The sequence below is a fragment of the Manacus candei genome, unplaced genomic scaffold (genome assembly GCF_025592945.1).
Source record: "Manacus candei isolate 608988 ecotype Guabito, Panama unplaced genomic scaffold, ASM2559294v1 h1tg000014l, whole genome shotgun sequence".
Classification (NCBI taxonomy): domain Eukaryota; kingdom Metazoa; phylum Chordata; class Aves; order Passeriformes; family Pipridae; genus Manacus; species Manacus candei.
In genome coordinates, this window is record NW_026138062.1 from 61,551,759 (window position 1) to 61,564,024 (window position 12,266).

The 12,266-nt window shown below is 37.4% G+C and overlaps 1 protein-coding gene across 12 annotated transcripts in view; it reads right to left on the reverse strand.

Annotated features, from left to right (window-relative positions):
* SENP7 (SUMO specific peptidase 7) overlaps positions 1-12,266 on the reverse strand; it is a 38,935-nt gene that overhangs the window by 19,683 nt on the left and 6,986 nt on the right. For 6 of the 12 annotated variants that reach the window (XM_051780948.1, XM_051780951.1, XM_051780949.1 and 3 more), the window contains 4 exons: positions 10,988-11,082; positions 5,421-5,618; positions 3,643-3,840; positions 146-261 (listed from right to left, as the gene is read on the reverse strand). In XM_051780948.1, coding sequence (XP_051636908.1) covers positions 146-261; positions 3,643-3,840; positions 5,421-5,618; positions 10,988-11,082 — 607 coding nt within the window. The remainder of the gene's footprint in view (positions 1-145; positions 262-3,642; positions 3,841-5,420; positions 5,619-10,987; positions 11,083-12,266) is intronic. The other 6 variants (XM_051780956.1, XM_051780955.1, XM_051780952.1 and 3 more) reach the window with 2 other exon arrangements.

Genomic DNA, 12,266 nt, shown 5'->3' on the forward strand with positions numbered 1-12,266 from the left:
TTGACATATTTTACCATACCTGTAAAAAACTGCATTTTGAGGAAGTATATACATTGCTTGCAACACCTATTCTATTTCTGTGCTCTCCTATTCCAACACTCTCCAAAATTCATACTTAAATGCTAGATGACTGCTCACTACAAACCTTTCTTTTGCAGCTCCCGTCTCCTTAACGTGACAGCATTAGTTTTTCCTGGTTCCTTAGAGGACTTGGTCAATTTACACAGCTCATCATCTGTCTTTCTCAGGCAACGTTCAGACCTGTAAATAACATTAACTATGACTTATCTTTAATTTTGAAAGAATACTGAAAAAAAATCGTAACAGAAACTAGAGTTGGTTAGACCACAAACTTCTGCCTTTCTCATAAAATTTGTAGACCTTGGCAAATGAAACACTATTAATTCAGTCCAACTGCAGAAATACACAGGTATTCTAACAATGTTAACGAAACAGATGCTTCCAAAAAGCACAAAGTACGAAAATCTGGCATGCTTGACATCAGGCACAAATACTAATTTGCTATAAGGAGTGACTGCAACAAGAACACATAAGAAAAAGAAAGAGAGTACAACAGTCACTTGTAATTAATATGGTGGGAATGAGACAATGTAGTATATTTTTTAGATTCAGCATGACTAACAGAATCCATTCAGTAAGACCCTGTAATGAGAAATTATTTGAAATAAAAATTCCTGTTTGAAAGGGCCTGCTGTGAAGGCCGTAAGGGAGGATGGGACACATAAGAGAAAGAAACAGAAAAGGATCACAGCACTTAATCCAAATGGATTTCATGTTTATTGCTTTATAATGTGTCCAACTGTGAACGTTGTGGTCTCAAAATTGCTAAGAGTTAAGTGTCCATCACAATGACTGAAATCACTGACAGCTGAGCTCGGACTCACAAAGAACATCACCAACCATGGACATCTCTAACTAGGTAGCCAAAACTGTTGGACTGTTCAAAACTTTCTGAAAAGATGCCTATTCTTCAGTGCCTATCTGTAGATTATTGTTGCTCTTTGGGAACACCGCAAAGACAAACAAAGATTTCCACAGAGCTCTGATACTACAACAATGAACAGTATGTATAAGCACTGTGAAGAAATTACTGATTATCTTTCCATTCACAAAGAACCATGAATTGGACCATACACAGAAGAAGTGCTCAGTTAGTGCTACTATTTATTCTGTATATTGAACAAGACAGGGTCTTGCATAGGTCGGGTAGCTCTAGTTCTGGAATAACCTCACTATAGAAAATTTTATTTTGGAACCCACATGTCTTTCTCAATTTAAATATTTGTATGCATAACAGCTGCATAGATATGACTGCCCTAAAAGACCATACAAAACCATCAAGCGTTTTTCAGCATTTGTTTTACACCAACATCACCATTCAGGCATTTCAATAATAGGAAGTATCTCAACAGGACTGTTTCAGATAACAAGCTTCCTTAAACATGTTGACTTTATACATAAATTCTGCACATTTTATTTGCAATTTCAAACTTTGCTGGTAATTTAGCACCCTTTAACAGACATGCATCACCTATGAAGCTAAAGCAGCATATATACTATCAAGTGTGCTCAACAGCCATGGGAAAGAAGTACTTTAAACACTTCAAAACCCTGTTTCTTTACATTTAAAACCTACCTCAAATTCATTAGTTATACTGATAGTTCAGTGGTGACAAACAAATGTGTTTCACACTGGCTTGCAGTGAAAAAGCAACTCAAAATCCACCAATTCTGTAATACCAAAAGCAAGAAAGAAAATAGGGAACTTGCAGCAAGTTCTAGTTGGTAGAGATTAGTTAAGTTATTACCATGCTGTTCTGATCACACACAATTCTTTGGCTTGATCTGAAATTTCCATAGTACAAAACTGGGACAATTTTCAGTAAAACAAAGTATGCATTCTAGCTACTCTGATGATACAAAAGACTCTCTGTATGACCATGTGCATTTATATGCATAACCTTTATAACAGGGGAGGTTTTATTCTCCTCTGAAAGAAGGGACCTCAAAAGAATCAGTGCCAAGTGTATGTAATGCACAGATTTTACTTACAGAGAGGTGACAAGGATCAAGCCATCACTTTGCTGAAATAATTCCTAAATTCTCCATTTCCCATGTGATATGTCTTACAAGTTGTACTACTGTGCTGGTCACTGGGGAGGGGTGAAAAATCATCCTAATGTTGGTTCCTGCTACTGACAAGCCTTTTACATAATACACAACTAGAAAGTTGTGTAGCAGGAACAGAATATTAATCATTCAAGCAATGAACCAATCCAAAGCTAAAGGAAGTTGAGGAGTACACCAATGGCTAAAAAAAATTACTAGTTCAAACCATTATTGTGTTTAATATAAAATTCAACAGCCACCCTCCAAATATGAGCTTGAAAAAGAACTCAAGATGTTCCCTCAGATTTAGAGAGTTCAATTCAAGAGTTCATGTTCTCCTCTCTATAAACCCACTATCTTCCATCATCCAAAACATTACCAAGTGAAAAAATCAGATACTAAAACTAAAAGATTTTGCCATAAAACAAAAAAAAACCCCACAACACCCCCAACAAAACAAAAAAAACCCCAACAACATGAAAGAAATCCCCACACTTCACTCAACCCTAAGTCATAGAAAACTATTAGCAACAAATATAATATTTGAGACAGCCTAATAAACTGTTCTATCTAAATCCCTCATCTAAATTGCAACTTTCTCAGGTTAATTTAAGTAGCAATGGGTAACCCAATATTAAAAAATAAGGAATTAAAAATTAATTCCTATTAATTTCAGTTCTCTAAGATGTTGATGTATCAGAATGAGGAATATGACTTACTTTTCTCAACTTTTACCTGGGAACTGTTAATTACTCCTGCCCTCAAAAAAAAAAAAAGCAAAACAAAACATTCTTCTCTTTCTACCTTCTTCCTCCAAATTTGTTGCTAAATTTTCCTGTGGAAAACTTGCTGTTGAGCAAAGATGTAGCCATAAGAGATAAGAGGATACAGCTTACTTTGAATGCAACTGCCTTCTTACATCAAAATGTTATATAATTCTAATACTTGATTTCCACTAGTTTTCTATGTCGAGCATTACTGTGATGCTCAGTCAACCTAAACACAGGAACAAAAGAGGAAAAGTAGAGGTTAATGGTGAGATGACACACACAGCCCTTAAACAATGTCACCCTGTTAGGACTGAGACCACTGGTGGGTTATTGTGAAATTACCTACTACAGAGAGGAATTTGGAAAATTTTGCAAAAGAAGTTAATTGAAATCATGCTAGAACACATTAACAGCTACAAGAAAGCAAGATTTTGGTTCTGGACACAAAACCAACTTAGATGTGTTTGAATTACTTGGCCATCTTCATAAATCAAAACACTGATCTACTGCAAACAGAAATTCCATCTAAGAAAGGAAAGTAGGCCATTAGCATCAGGTCCAGCAAATCAGAACAAATGCAGTGTTAAAAGGGTTCACTGGACAAGCATGTTAGCTGCACGCAGGAAACTGATCTCCTGATTCAAGACAGGAGTAGAACCAAAATTGTTTCAGGGAAATTCTTTTCCATTGTGAAGTTATGCCATTTCAGGAAGACTGGCAAAATCAGCAGTGAGTAACATACCTTTCAGACAGAAAAGAACTTTCATGAGGAGAACTTAATATCTGACATGTCTGCAGGCTGGCAACAGATGATGAGGGTAGTTGACCCGACTGCAATTTATCAGCAGCTGGTAAATTTGCATCAATTGTTACGTGGTTGTCTATGTACTTCCTTCCAATTTTCGTCCTCAGGATGTTCGTCAAGATAACTTTGGGTTGCCTGCCATATATATATATAACAGTAAATCATAAATACTGCTCTGAAATCTAGAGGAAGAAACTTCTTGTAAAATTCATGTATCTTAGAGGCTTGATAATCAATATCAGTATTTTCAGTCCCTTAGGGAAAAAAAAAATCCCATTAAGAAACTTAAAATACAAGGTAAGAAGATTAACACAAAAAAGCAACAAGAGACCAGGGTAAGAAAAACTAGCCATATAATTTCACCTCAGCCAAATGCAATTCACACTGCATTGCCTCTAACGCATCATGTAGTACTGTTTAAAATCTGGTAAATGTTTATCTCTAAATAGCTTTCATGCAATAGACATTTCTCAGAAATCTCGAGCAAACAATCTGGATTTTCCTGTGAACAAGAAGCCTCCAGTGAAACAGACTGAATTTCCCCAAGCACTTAGCAAACAGGTAGAAAAAAGGTACACAAAAAGGTAGAATTAGAATTTGTTCCCCTCAATTACGAGGTGGCATTCTACAGAACAGTAAGACTCAGAAAAATGTTCCCAGGTGTTAGAACACAAGCATCAAAAATAAGCTGAGCAGAAATATGAAGATAAAACTGCCCACTTGAGCACACACAAATTACTTCATGCAATTCTACTGCAGCCAGTTTGTTGTATAGCCCTCGATTTACCCACCTAAATTTCTCAATCTGGGATTTAAATTCTAGCACTTCCATTGCATTTTGTTTTGGATTAGGAAGTAACCTCCTGGCCTTTTTGAATCTGTTTTGAAAAACACAGTCTTTTGGGAATTGACTGTGTAATTCTCCTGTTGTCTGTATTCATCCACAGAGCAGACTTCAGCACAGACTGTGTGATGTCTGGGGATCACTCAGATCTCCTCTTGCACAGAGATGTAAATTTGCTTTAAACAGGAGACTACCTTACAGACAAGATGCTGCAGATGCATGCAGGTGATAAACAATGAGCATACCACTGAGAGAAAAAGTCTAATACAGAAAAATACTGTAGACTGGATGTAACCTCCAATAAACAAAGTCCCTAAATTGTCTACCATCAGAAGTTTGGAGAAAAAACACAGAGAAAAAAAGCATTCACTATAGCCATACTTTTCCCTCCCTGGATATCTACAATTGACCACTGCTTGCAGGAGGGTCAAGACGATACTGGACTTGATATGCTTTTCTTCTGACTTGTTATTCTCCTATTTTCATGAGTAGTCTAAAGCAGGAACAGTGAAAAATACACCTTGATACCTTCTCTGAGAAAAGGGTTGCAGTTAAATACAAGTGTATTCTTTGCACAAGAATAAAAAAACCCTGAACATTTTGAGAGTCCAATGGTTAAATCAGAATTAATTGGTCTCATCAGCACAAGATCATCTAGAAGCCATTTGAACAGAAAAACCACCACAACATGCCTGGCACCATCTCTCTCAATGACTATCAAATGGAACCAGGAACAAATGAATTCAGCGAAGTCAGATGAAATACAGTTCATGGACAAGACAGCTGTGGTACAACAAATAACACTTTCTCATGAAAAAATAACTGCAAAGAAAATTTTTTCGTTTAGTGACATGAGGCAAAAACAACATACCTTTTAGACAGTAAAAGACTTTGGAGAGTAGGGTTTAAAATCTGCCATATCTTTAGGCTGGCAGTAGATGATGAGGGTGGTAGATCTGACTGCAGCTTGCCAGCATCAGAAAAATTAGCACCAGTTTTAGGTTGCGCCTGTGTGTACTTTCTTCCTAGTTTCGTCCTCAGGACATTCGTCAAGATAACTTTGGGTTGCCTGCCATACATATAATAATACATTAATAATAGGGTGCTGAGAACTTTTTAAGTCACATGAATCCAACAAAGCTTTTCTATGAGTTCACTGTCTCTGCATCATTCTTTATACCTTCACTAGAATTAGGTTCACTGCCTTGACAATTTACAAAGCAGTTCTCTTTTGAGAACAGGAATCACAAACACATCTCTTGATCTTGATCACATTTCTTCTTCCGGCATGAACGGCTAACATATCCACACGTGATTCTGAAGAGGCAAACTTACAGGGAAGAGCCCAAGTTCCACCTCATCACAACCTCCTTTCAGGTCATTGTAGAGAACAATAAGATCTTCCCTCAGCCTTCTTTTCTCCAGGCCGAAAAAGTCCAGCTCCCTCAGCCACTCCCCATGGGACTTATGTACCAGACTTTTCACTAGCTTTGTTGTCATTCTCTGGACTTGTTCCAGCACCTCAGTGCCCTCCTTGTAATGAGGGGCTCAAAACTGAACATGAGAGTTGAGGTGCAGCCTCACCAGTGCCGAGTACAGAGGGACAATCACTGCCCTGGTCCTGCTGTCCACCCTATTGCTGACACAGACCAGGATGCCATTGGCCTTCTTGGCCACCAGTGCACGCTGCTGGCTCATGTTCAGGTGGCTGTCAACCAGCACATCCAGGTCCTTTTCTGCTGGGCTGCTTTCCAGCCACTCTTCCTCCAGCCCATAGCACTGTATAGAGTTGTTGTGACTCAAGTACAGCCCCAACACTAAGCCTTATTTAACTTATCAGCAGATAAATATTACAGATCACAGATGATTTGTCCAGATTTACTTTCTTTTCAAACCACTGAGAACTGGACTTGTTTTCCAAGGGCTGGTCCTAAGAGGACACTGAAGTTCAGGTTAATTTGTTGGCTTTAAAAGATCACTGAGGCAAGAATTGCTTTTTTCTATTGCACGTCTTGCCTAACAAATAAAACTGACCATAGAGTAAGACTTCTTATAGTTAGAGAAAACCTTTTATTACTCACATAGCTGTTACGCATAGTGTTACACACATGCTACAGTAACATTTCTTAAGCAAATGGCTCCTATTCCTCAGTGGGTTGACAACTGTGCAAGCAAATCTAATTGTCTCCCTGGCATGTTACAAAGACTCTGTGACCGTGTACGAACAGGATTTGTAAAGATAAGAGAAAATATTCCAACACTGAGTGTTTAAAAAACACAATGATAGAAAAAGTCCACAGCAGGAGGTAAAGGAGTCAGAAGCAGAATTTCACCACCTATAATTTGCTGTCCACCTTGGAAACTCAGGTCTGACATGCTTTGCTCACATTCACATCATGCTAGGCCTTAGGCCCCAGGCTCCTCTGTAATTTGGTTTAATCACTGTTATTCAGCATTGAATTTGTAATGTCTCCATTCCCTTGATTTAAATAGGGTTTATGCATTTTAACCAAGAACTTCTGCAAAAATGAACTTAAAATTTCAAGCACACGCACATACCCATGAAACTACTGGAAATCAAACAAAAGACATTTCAAAAGATAAAAATTAGTGTCAAGCAGAAAAAAAGCAAGCAAAGTGTACACCAAAAGCAAGTTCCACCAGCAGACCCAGCAAGCAAGCTGCACAACAGTAAAACTGGAGGCATCTTGGTGAGGGAAAACCAAAGGCAATTATTTCTGTTTCTAAAGCACCTAACATACTACCTCCACAAAACGGAAAAAATACAAACCCAAAGGTAATGAAAATATACTTACACATGTAATGATGGAATAAACAAAAAACATATTATGAAAAATGCTATTAGCTGCTCCTGGCAAGTCTCATACCACTTTTCACAGGCGAAAAAGGATTATCCTACCTTAGATAGCATAGGATGAAAAGCTATTAATTGCTTATGCCCCTTTGGGGAATATGTTTGACCTCTATTTCACACAATAATCACAGCTACTAGATCCAGTTCCTTTCTCAATGATCATATTTGTGCACACTAGTGTTGTAACTGCTGCCTCCAATTCATTCAAATTTGCACTAGAAAGTGATCAAAATGAGACCTGGAGGCTACTGATTCCTTTTGGACTAAATTATTATTGTCTACACCACTACCTTCACGCCTACATTCTACATACTAATAATACAAATTTGTGCCAGTGGGATGTCACATACTATTCGAGGGTCACCCCATTAGATCCCATATAAGCTGAACATCTGTCCTGAGTTTACAGAATAAAGCCACTGATAGACTTGATGTGTATCCAGCTACCTGAGCTTCTGCAGCAACATACACAGCTCAGGAGGTCCTTGACTTTCTAGTGCCCAAAGGAATAACGTGGTACACTATCATTAATGGGAAACTCTGATACATTCACTGACTACACCCTATTAGAAGAAAGCCTCTGTCCCTCCTCTTTCTTCTTCAAGGTCCTTTCACCAACTGATGAGAAGTCAATGACCAACAAGCAGCAAACATGAATATCCCCAAACACCTCCTTGTTTTGCTGGGTCAGGAAGTTATTACTGACAGAATGCATTTGTGAGGAAACCAGTATGTAAATGACTGCTACAAAAACCTGACTGCTACAGGGTCAGTACTTGATTCAGCTGTGACATGTATTTCAATTAACATTTCAAATACTGAGCTGAAAGAATCACACAGGTCTTATTTAAGTGCTCCTCCCAATCCTCCTCCCTAAAAAAAAACCAGACCAGGACGAGAAGCTTGAATTTCAGAACAGTGTTCCATTTTGTTTGGGTTTTTGAGTAGTTGTGGTTTGTTGAGGTTTTTTTGGTGGATTTTTATAAAATTATTATTTTTTTATTTACCTCTATTCCCCTCTTCGGAGAATGCAGTAGTAATACAGCTGAAGTAAGTGGACACTCTAAACACTATTTCCAGGCAGTGATAGCTACCCTTGTAATAGTCTTATCCACCTCCTTGATTACTAAAAAGTTTCCTAAGTGGGATACCAAACACTAACTGACCAATTACAGAAGCACGATACCTAATGTTCTGTCATGACCCTAATGAACTGAACTATTGAGATTACATGACAGTTCTGTTTTGTGACATAATCACAGAAATTTGTAAGAGAACTCCAGCATATGAAAAGGACAAGGGAAGTGAGCTGCCCTGAGAGCCCTCTCTGGGATCACAAAACTATCACCTGACAGTAACTTTGCACAAGGCCACAAGCAGAGGTATACAAGTGCAAGCAGCTGCAGTTGCTGCTACAAACCCCCATGGTCTCATCACAGCACAACTGACAAAAGCAACCAACTACCAAATTTTGTAATCCAAAATTTAAGTTAAAAAAAACAAACAAACAAACAAACAAAAAAACAAAAAAAAAACCAACAACAAAAAAACCCAAACCAAAACAAAACAAAAAACCACAACATGTGAAGGTGGGTTTGTGCTAATATATCCATTTTGTCCTTTCTGACTAAAATGAGGTGGCAGTAACAATGCTGAAGCAACACTTCAGATAAAACATGTCTCCCTAAACATTGGAGATGAGCTTCTGTCAATAAAAGTGGACCATTTTTAAAACACTGGGACCTAATATAAGTTTGTCATTGAGACTTATTTCCTGCTTTGCAATGCAAATGAAAAATTCTTCACTGGGAAGAAAGAACATAGAAACTATTGCATCAGAAAGACTCTCAGCATGCAACCTCACTCTTTCCTCTTCTGAGTTTTGTCAGTTCTTAGACTTTTGCTCAACAAACACCACTTCTTTAGAACCTGTGTGCTGTATCAACTTTGACTTACTGAGAAACACCAAATATCCAGATGGAATACTAAGTACAAGCTTCATTGTAGACAGTAAATTTTACAGAGAACCTCCAGCTAGTCTCTAGACACACATCTTTTTTTGTGGAAGTGAAAAATGTACTTGTTTAATATCTGAATATTTGCTGTCTCTTTACAGTCTAAATCATTTCTCACTAACATGCCGATAAGATTTTGGTAAAAATTATGGAACACCTACAAATGCTATTTGAAAGTCTCTCACATATCAAAATAAACATATGTAACAGAAAATTAACATATGTAACAGATCCAAAGGTAGCTTTAAAAAAAACCCCATCTCCTCAATGTTGAAAGATCAGTTCAAAGTTTACTGAAAGACCTTTAGAGACTGACATCAGATATCAACATAAATGAAATTCAGAAAACTGCAATTAACACAGCTAATTCTCCCAGGTTGACCCTGTGAGCTGCTCCCTCAGTTAAAGTTACTGACACAAGCATTTTGAGATAAATCCATGTAAACTCACAGCTATGCCTCTGAGGAGGTATGAAAAAATAAATTCAGCATCTTTTATAAGTTCAGCTCTTCCCTGCAACACTTTGAAGCATTCTGAATATACAGACCAGGCTAAACAATGACTATTCATAGGTCACAAAAGCACATAACTCAGCAGTGTCATTAAGCATTTTCATTACCTGTGCTTTTGGTCTTTAACCACATCTCCTGACAAGAAACCACTTATGGCCAAGTTCAGTCGCAGTCAGAAAACAGGGCAGAGAATGCTTACTCATTTATTTAGAATTGAATGATTTGTGGAATAATAATTGCTTCATTAAGACAAACATAATTCATTTCATCACAAAGTCATTTTGTTTCCTAGCTGCCGCTAATAAATCTAGTTCTACATTTTCATTTCTATTTGTCAACTACAGCACTTACAGTTTCGAAAGTTTCTTGGATAAACAATTATCTATCTGACAGCTTCTCAGAAGATAACTTTAAATTATTTGCCATAATCTCAAAGAAACCAAGATATTTGCTCTTGTCAACAGAGCATAAAGAAGCAGCACATCAGCTGTCTTAATTATTGACTTAGGTGTCTTGACAATAACACAGAGGTGAAAAAGCTCTAGTTTTTTTACTGCCTTCCCCTACTAATCACCATATTGCTTAAGGGGTTTTTTAATTGTTTTTAAGAGTTGATAAAGCTAGGTTAATGAGTGTGGACAACCAGGTAAAAAAGGCTAAGCAAAAGATAATCTGGGAAGATTCTTAAATACCTAAATACCTAAAATATCTAGAGCTAGAATGACAATTTGCACTTAGAGAGCAACAAACACCCTTCAGGATTCCAAGCAGGTCAATAAGCAGTAATTCCTCTAGTAAGTGCTGCACTCCCATTCAAATGTCACAGTCTTGTGTTGTGTTAAAACAAAGAAAAAGTTACAACTGCCATGAGATCACTGAAGAACGATTCTCTGAAGGTGAGCTACCCAACAGCTTGAAAACCACCTCTGCATGACACAAAAAACCAGCCAGAGACCTGAGATGCCCATCTTCAAGACAGACTGCAAAACTCTGAATATATGAACAGAGAGGAACTAATTTTAAGGTGACTTCTTACCCAACTGATTCTTCCTCATTAGAGCTGTGTCTGTCACGGTCCTTTTGCCTTCTTCCTTTTGTGGAAGGCTTTCTGTAGCTGGCACTTAATCTCCACTGAAACAAAACAAATAAAACTGGTAGGTTTCAAGATTCAGATTTCATCATTAATATGTCATAATGGATAACATTAGAAAAATGGAAAAAATGGAACAATGCCAGACATAGAAACAATGTAACTGATCAAACAGAGCAGAGTCACAAAGAGCACATATAACAATTTCGAAAAGAATGAATCTGCTTCATTTAAAGCATCCACATACCACCTGATCTTGAATGGAACTTACTTCTCCTAAAAAATATGACAGTACAAGAAAATTCAACTGTTTCCCTATTTAAAGGATTATCACAAACAGGGATTTAAATATTAGGCCTGTTTTACATCACAAATACACGAGACAGCCTCTACTTTCTTTAATTCCATATATTTAACCCAATTGTATTCCATAGAAAGACATAAAATTCTGAGAAGGAAAAGAAATTTGAACGTTTGGCACTGAGGTGGAAAAATTTTTAACAGCAAGACTTCATTTTTTTCCAAATTTTCTTACCTTCCCAGAAAGCACTTATATTTTCAAATTAAATAAATGAAGCTGCACCAAAACATAGTTATTGCTGCAATTCCCCAAACCTACCTCCCTCTGCCATTACCTCCCGCTAATCTCTCCTTGTTTTTTTTTAAATGTAAAATATAATAAACCAAAGAGATGTTGGGAAATTATGCCAGTCAGGCTGAAAGCAAACATCTTCCTTTCTGTCTAATTGTGGTGTAAAAGGGCATCTGAAAAATTCACGCCCACACATTTTACAAACTGTAGTGCAAGTCTGGAATGTGCATCCCAAACTACCTTCTCCCTACCATAAGGGACTAACTCTAATGAAAAATAACCCTGTTACTGAAAAATTTGGCAGCAAGAAATTGCCTTGAAGGTGCTCTGCCCTCTTCCTGCCTTCAAACATCATCTATTTCACCTCATATCACTGGTGTTCATGCATGGTAGAGACCTATACATCCAAATCACTTAAAGCTGCACCAAGTTCCTCAAACAACACAGACCAAATTCTGATACATCAGAGCAAGCTTTTCTTTTAAAGTAGAACAAAAAAACTAGTCAGCATTTAAAGCACATAAAACCCTTTACCACATGGAAAAGTCTAAAATATATAGACACAGGCAGGAAAAATAAGAAATGGAAAATTAGACAACACACAGGAAGTAACAAACAAACAGAAGTACTTTT